General features: G+C 41.0%; 1 protein-coding gene across 1 annotated transcript; it reads left to right on the top strand.

Annotated features, from left to right (window-relative positions):
- Nucleotides 1-612: 612 nt before the first annotated feature.
- On the top strand, nucleotides 613-6,353 carry LOC101402937 (putative olfactory receptor 10J6). The gene is given in 3 exon segments (XM_087417392.1): nucleotides 613-650; nucleotides 5,424-5,935; nucleotides 5,938-6,353. Coding segments are annotated over 3 exon segments (966 nt in total).
- The last annotated feature ends 1,083 nt before the right edge of the window (nucleotides 6,354-7,436 follow it).

The following is a 7,436-nucleotide window of genomic DNA, read 5'->3' as shown; positions in this document are numbered from 1 at the left end:
GCCATGATGATAAAGAGAATGAGAATGATTACCTAAAACTTTATATCATCTGCCTTAACTTCTTGGTATATTCCTACAAATGAAAAGAAATATTCATGTTCCATTTTTAGTCCCTGCTGCCAAACCTAATGCTTACCTAACCAGACCCATGCATGTCTCCTGCTAGTAGAAAAAATGAGATAAGCTCTTTCTACAGATACTAAGGGGCACCACCTTTGACTTTGATACGAGTGCATTTTCGCTGACAGTAACCAAACTAGGACAATACGCTAACATGGATTCACAAGAACAAATGATGGTGCCATGTGACATCAACACATTTTCTGAGTTGAACTATTTTTTCCCTAGGGAAAAAAGTAAGTACCGGGCCATGTGAGACCAGAGCTTGGCCGGTATTCCTTGCATGATCCATTTAAAATGAGATCCTCTGGCTCATTTCTGGATTCTGACTCCACACAGACCCACGGGATGCACAGAAAGTCTCTTGGCAAATTAACCCAGGAGACAAGAGCCAGACAACAGAATTCTCCTTTGAGAGTCCCTTCCAAATCAGAGTTTAAAGGGGCAGCTCCTCAAAAGGTAAAGCCAACAGGGCCAGAGACACCGGTGTGAATGTGTCACCTTGTGCTTCAGCCCAAGTCCAGCGAAATGTAAGTGACCTAATACTCTGATAAGGCTGACCCAGAACCTGAGCTGAGGCTGAGCTTTGAAAGACACCAAGATTCTGTTATTTCTCTTAGTAAAAAATGATAATCAGTTTTCTTGGCATTGCGGTGATCTTTTGTAAATAAGCCATGATTGCCTGGTATGCTCTGAAACCAGAAAAGAGCACAGGCAGATGCCACAGACTCAAGAAGCTGGGATGACTGTTTGGGGTGTGAGGAGGCTTCCGTTCCAAAGAAAAGTTACCATTCTCTTGTCTATTCAAATAGTTCGTGTAATCACCAGTTTCTTAAGAAGTCAGTTCCTCCATTCCTTGCTGCTTAGATCATTTTGTTTAAAATGAAAGAAAAAGACTGGACAGAAAGTCTGGCAAAAAGACACTGTCATTTTTTTTTTAACTGTACAATTCCTTTACATACAAAATATCAACACAGCAGCTTAGCCTACCTTGTATATTTTAATTTTTAAAAATACAGATTCTGTTTCTAAGCACAGACTTTGCTTATAAAGATTTAGATATTTTTAAGTACCCACGATTTTTGTCAATTTCTTCCCTTTGCACATGGTGTTTCCTTTACACCCTCAAAGTGTGTTTTTCACCTCTATTTTACTTTTCCTTTTCCTCTAATAGGAATATTGGCTTCATGACTGAAATTTTGATGCATGAGCACATTTCAGTATTCTTACTCCCTCCCCCACGGGGTTTTTATCCTTCTGGAACGTATAAATCATTTTGAAAGATCCTTTCTGTTCTTTACTGTGCTTTAGAGATTATCTACTGGTGTGTCCCTTACAAAGAAACACCCTTAGGGTTCAGCCTCAGAGAGGGCCCAGATATGGGTGGGAGAAGGGCTCCTGCTACCATGCCCAGCTGCAGTCACTTCTGGCTGGGCAGAGACTCAAAGTAGCAACCAGCAGGAGAAAAGGAGGTGGCCGTCTGGTGCTCAAATTGTCCTTAAGTTCATAGACACACGTTCTAACTGCTGAGAACTCCTCCTGGCCAATCTCCACTGGTAGAGCTGACCCACCCATTCCACGTGCTTCTTTGGCTTTCTGGTGCTCTCTGTGACTTCTTCTCCGTTCAAAACATGAACACTGGTGTCTGTTGCAACCTGATTTCCTCTGTGTAAGAATGTAAGAAGACTAAAGAAGGCTAACAATGTGATTTACTCCCGCATCCCATACTTTCCCCATCTCTTTTACTGGGGCCTCCCTCACCTCCACGGACAATAACAGCCCTGTATTTGTCATCTGAACCACGCATTCTGTTACAGTAACAACTTTGGATTGCTTCTGCACTTCAAAAAGAAACAGGTTAAAAAATGAGGTAAGTAGGCAATTGCCCCTAATCTATAAGAGATGCTAAAACATCCCTGGAGATGTGACAAGATGGAGTAAGGTGTGTAATGGAACTCCTAACATGGAGAGTAATGTGGTTGGGAAGAATACCAGGAAAAATCAGGGTGAGCGGATGACACCTACTCTAGGCAGTGCAGCTAGCCACTAAAGAGGATTCTGTGGAGGGTGGATCCCAATTACTGCAGGGCTCTTTTGTTTGCTTATTTTGGTTAAAGGAAATGAGGTTTTGGCTGCAGACGAGTTCTTCCAGCAGGAGAAATGATAGTTCCCCCTAGTGGGAGTGCTTCACCTTTCCCTCACACACTACACACCTTTCTTCTAAATAAACAGTGCGGTTGGCCCTCCATATATGCAGATGCAGAACCCACCCAAGGATATGAGGGACTAAGGGACTTGAACATCCTAGGATTAGGGTGTCCACAGGGGTTCCTGGAACTGATACCCCCACGGACACCGAGGGACGACAACACTAACAACATGGAAAGAACATTGCTCTGAACATTTGCAGTGAATATTTGCATTGTTCTGTACTCTCAAATGTCTTGATCTGGCCTTCTTGTTGCATTTGTTCCCCAAAGTTTTAAGAATATCTTTTCTTAAGATAGTCTCTCATTGTCTGTTCAATCCAATTCAAATATGCACCAGAGGCAACCAAATTACTTCTTTTCCCTCTTTTTATTCCTCGGCTTATGTAACCTAGCCCACGTTCCTTGGTCAACAGCCATCCTGTCTATGCCTTTATAATCTATTCAAAGAAAGTAAATTCATATTTACATGAAGCATATTTACAACAAATCTGTGGCTGATTTGGAGTGAAAGCAGCACTTTCCAGACCCTAATTTAAAGAGACCAGGGATTTTTTTCCTCCTCCTGACTCAATTCAGTTTAGTATTTTCTTCCTCTTCCCTACTCCAAATATGTCTACAGTTTTCCTTGCTCAATACCTCCTTAACCATTTTTTGTCACTCATTGCAACAGGCTCATCAAGAAAGGGAAAATGCACATATAATCTATTGATCTCACAGATGACATATTAACAAAGTTTTTCTTTGTTACTCCCTGTAACTATGCTTTCCAGCCCAAGCCTACTGAAACTGTGGCCAATAAGTCATCAATGACCTCCTTCTTGTTCAATCTCATATCTGTTCTCAGTTGTCATCCACCTTGACTTCTTCAAACTATTTATGAGCCATAGTTCTATGCTCAAAATTAAAAAAATTAAAATCAGTGATAATTCTCACTGTAAATACAGCAGTGTAAAAAGTCAAAGTTTCCTGTAATCTCACCCCACCCTAACATAACTGTTAACCCATGATAATATCAGTTTCTTCTTTCAGACATTTTTGCATACATAAATATTTATGTGCATTCACAGCCACATGCACACACACATATTTTTAACCACATGGCAGCACATCACGTTATTGTTCTTTAAATAGCTTTTCTGTTGTTATTTAATGTATTCCACACATCTGCCCATAGCAATATGCTACAGCAGCATTGTCCAACAGCACTTTCACCAAGAAAGGAAATATTTGATATCTGTGCTGTCCAATAGAGTAGCCAATAGTCACATGTTGCTTTTTGGCACTTGAAATGTGGCTGGTGTGACTGATGAACTGAATTTTTACTTTTATTTAATTTTAATTAATTTAAATTTCAGTAGCCGCAGCTCTATAGCTCTACCTTGTCCTTTCTAAAAAGCTGCTGAGAGTCACACTGTCACTCTCTTTAATCTTTACCTATCCAACTGGTATCTCAGTGGTCTTTTAATCAAAATTACTTTAATTATTAGTGGCACACTCATTTCCACTTTAAACATTTGCCCTCTTATTTTCCATGAAATATTTTCCAGAACATCCACAACATTTTCTAGATTGTGTTTCCTAGATTCCTAGGAATCTAGATTTATTAAGAATCTAGAATGTTTCCTAGATTTTTAGTGGAAGTTTCCTAGATGTGCCAAAATCCTCCAGCCTGCTAGTGTTATCTTGCCCTTCTTTTTTATATATGCATTTCTTTTCTTTTGTTCTTTCAATCCTCCTCCTTTTTTTTCTTTTTTCCCTTTTTCTCCCCAAAGCCCCAGTAGATAGTTGTATGTCATAGTTGCACATCCTTCTAGTTGCTGTATGTGGGACGCGGCCTCAGCATGGCGGGACAAGTGGTGCATTGGTGCACGCCCGGGATGCAAACCCCGGGCCGCCAGTAGTGGAGTGCGTGCACTTAACCACTAAGCCACAGGGCCGGCCCCTTGCCCTTTAAATAAAATGGCTCAAACCATCATTAGATATATGGTGGCAATCCCAGAGGCCCTCACCAATTTCTAGGAAATATTGTGCGTACTTGCAAGGGAGAAAGTAGGACAAGAGAAGCCCTTGTATTTCTTCCAATCATTACTAGCAAGAGTCTTTCTTCCTCACTCTGGATTCATCTCATGCACGTGGTGCCCTTTTTATGCACTGTGCCATCATCCAATTCCTCCCTCTTCCCAAATACCACTAACTGAAGATTGGACATATGGCAGCTTTAAATGAAGGTTTTGGGCTCTTGAGGGACTTTACATCACAATATAGTCTAGCAAACAACTTAAAATCAACTATTACATCTTTTCATTCTTAAAATTCCCTCTGCCAGGAAGAAATCAGTTACTTCTTTTATTCGAAGTCCAGCCGTTTGCCATTTGCTCTTCCTCCTCTCTCTTTTCCAACAACTTCTCTCTTTCTTCTTAGTTCACTTGCCCCTAAATCCTCAAGTCCTTGTTAATACTTTTAGAACAAGCTATTTTGCCAATGGTTTTTCTCACTTAGACCATCCAGACTGAGCCCAGAAAACCTCATCCTCACTCCTACTAAAGTGCTACTGAAGATCAACTCTCCTGGGATTAATTCTGCTTCCTATACACTGTTACTAGAAGTTTCTCCTAAGTGACGCCAGTGATTGTAACTTAGTAAATCTAACTCTCTCCCCCTCATTTTGTTGTCCCAGCTTCTTGTACTTTCCCTGGAAGGGAAATGGGTAAAGCTAGGATGGCATGGGCTCAGGGGCCCTGTGGTTTGAACATCATTAAAAGAAAAAAACCTTCCTCCATGCTCCACACAAACAACACATTCAGGATGAAAACTTGAAAAGGTATGTGTGGTGGTCTCACATATTGGTGATTCCTCAACCAGAGGTTTAAGGGAAGATTAAGGAAACAGCAAAAACTGAAAAGGGAGAGGGGGATAAGGTAGCCATTTGACCTATGCCAACACCCTCCTGGTTATAGAGCAACGAAATAGACTCATTGTATGTGCATTTGTGTCTCCTATACCCCTTTCTCTATCCCTGTTCTAGAGTCCATGTCATGATGGGAATGTCTCCATGTTGACTCCCTGCATTGCTTTCAGATGCTGAAACTGAAGAATACAGAGAAAGAACCTCACAGAGGAGACAGAGTTCATTTTCTTGGGATTCTTCAGATTCCATGAACACCAGATCACCCTGTTTGTGGTTTTTCTCATCCTGTACACATTAACTCTGGATGCAAATGCCATTATCGTGAACATCATCCACATTGATCATCATCTCCACACACCCATATACTTGTTCCTGAGCATGCTGGCTAGTCCAGAGACTGTGTACACACTGGTCATCATTCCACAGATGCTCTCTGGCCTCATAGCCCAGAACCAGACAATCTCCTTAGCAGGTTGTACTACCCAAATATTCTTCTTTGTTACCTTAGCCATCAATGACTGCTTTCTTCTCATAGTGATGGGTTATGACCATTACGTGGCCATCTGCAACCCCCTGAGATACACAATCATCATGGGCAAGAGGGTGTGTGTCCAGCTGATGTGTGGAGCCTTTGGCATTGGCCTGGCCATGGCAGCTGTCCAGGTGACATCCATATTTACCTTACCTTTTGTCACAGAGTGGTTGGTCATTTCTTCTGTGACATCCTCCCTGTCACGAAACTCTCCTGTATTGACACCACTATCAATGAAATAATCAATTTCATTGTCAGTTTATTTGTGATCCTAGTTCCCATGGGCCTCGTCTTCATCTCTTATGTTCTCATCATCTCCATCATCCTCAAGATCGCCTCAGCCGAGGGCCAGAAGAAAGACTTTGCCACCTGTGCCTCCCACCTCACTGTGGTGATTGTCCACTATGGCTGTGCCTCCATTGTCTACCTCAAGCCCAAGTCAGAAAACTCTATAGAACAAGATCTCCTTCTCTCAGTGACCTACACCATTGTCACCCCCATGCTGAACCCTGTTGTTTACAGTCTGAGGAACAAGGAGGTCAAGGATGCCCTACGCAGAGCTGTGGGTAGAAACATTTCTTAGTACATCGACCCTTTATATAAAGAGTAATGTGTGTCCTCATTACATCCAAAACCTCACAAGTCTGTCCTGTGAAGTCTGTTCTGCAATGGGGTACACATGTCTTACTTCAGCACCGTTATTACAAAATCTTAATCTTTGTTACCGTATATTTCAAAGTTTTGTCCAGGCATTTTCAACTGGGTATTTGAGAGGTCAGGGAGAATGGGCATGATTTTTAAGAAAGCATGTTCAAATTTCCAGGGTGGGGCAAGGGACTTCTTAAAAGCATATTAAATATGGTTATTTTATATTTGAAAATAAACACATAATCTCTATTACTTTCACAATACAATCTACAGAAAATAAAATTGGACAAAACCTTTCCAACAAGGTAAGAATAGTCAATAATGAGGAAGAAAATGATATCAGAACCTTTGGGAAAGGTGAGATGCGTGTATTAAAACAAAAGATTCAGAAAGTTGGAAAACATTGGTTTAGTCCTTGAAAATTGAGCCTTTATTATTTGATTTATACTAAAATCTTTCCTTCCTTTCAATATGGTCTTCAGAGTGCTGGCCACGGCTGTAAATTGTGCACAGCTCTCACCTCTCTAATCGGATTGCACTTGTCCGATCCTCTCTGGCTGCTGGTTTTCTCCATGGAGTCAGTTTCTCACTAATAATTAAAAAGAAAAACGAGCTGGTCAAAAAGAGCTATACTCTGTTTAGAGTGAGAATCGTAAAAGTATTCTTCATTTACACACACCATGGCACTTCCTGGATAATACATAAAGAAAATACATAAAGAAAAAAAATAGAACAAACACACTGTTAGCAGTCAGGAGTAGTTCACAGGTTAAATTGTTTAATCCCTCAATTCAATGACAAAAAGCTAAAAAGAAAAAAATCTATACCCTTACTAGGCCTCCTTTGAGGAAACTGTCCTTTCCCCGCAGAGTTTCCCGGGAGCTTTTCTGGTTTAACGCTTGTACGTACTTTCTATGTGTTACCCTGGATGATGGTGGGGAGGGTTAAAGACTTATTGTGTGCCTCTTTCTACTAAAATAGTTTGTGTTAAGAATGTTTCTCTGCTTATCCCTTAATG

The sequence above is a fragment of the Ceratotherium simum genome, chromosome 2 (genome assembly GCF_057802395.1).
Source record: "Ceratotherium simum simum isolate JZ-2026a chromosome 2, ASM5780239v1, whole genome shotgun sequence".
Classification (NCBI taxonomy): domain Eukaryota; kingdom Metazoa; phylum Chordata; class Mammalia; order Perissodactyla; family Rhinocerotidae; genus Ceratotherium; species Ceratotherium simum.
The sequence above is the reverse complement of the archived record's forward strand: the minus strand, read 5'-3'. Positions and strand labels throughout refer to the sequence as shown.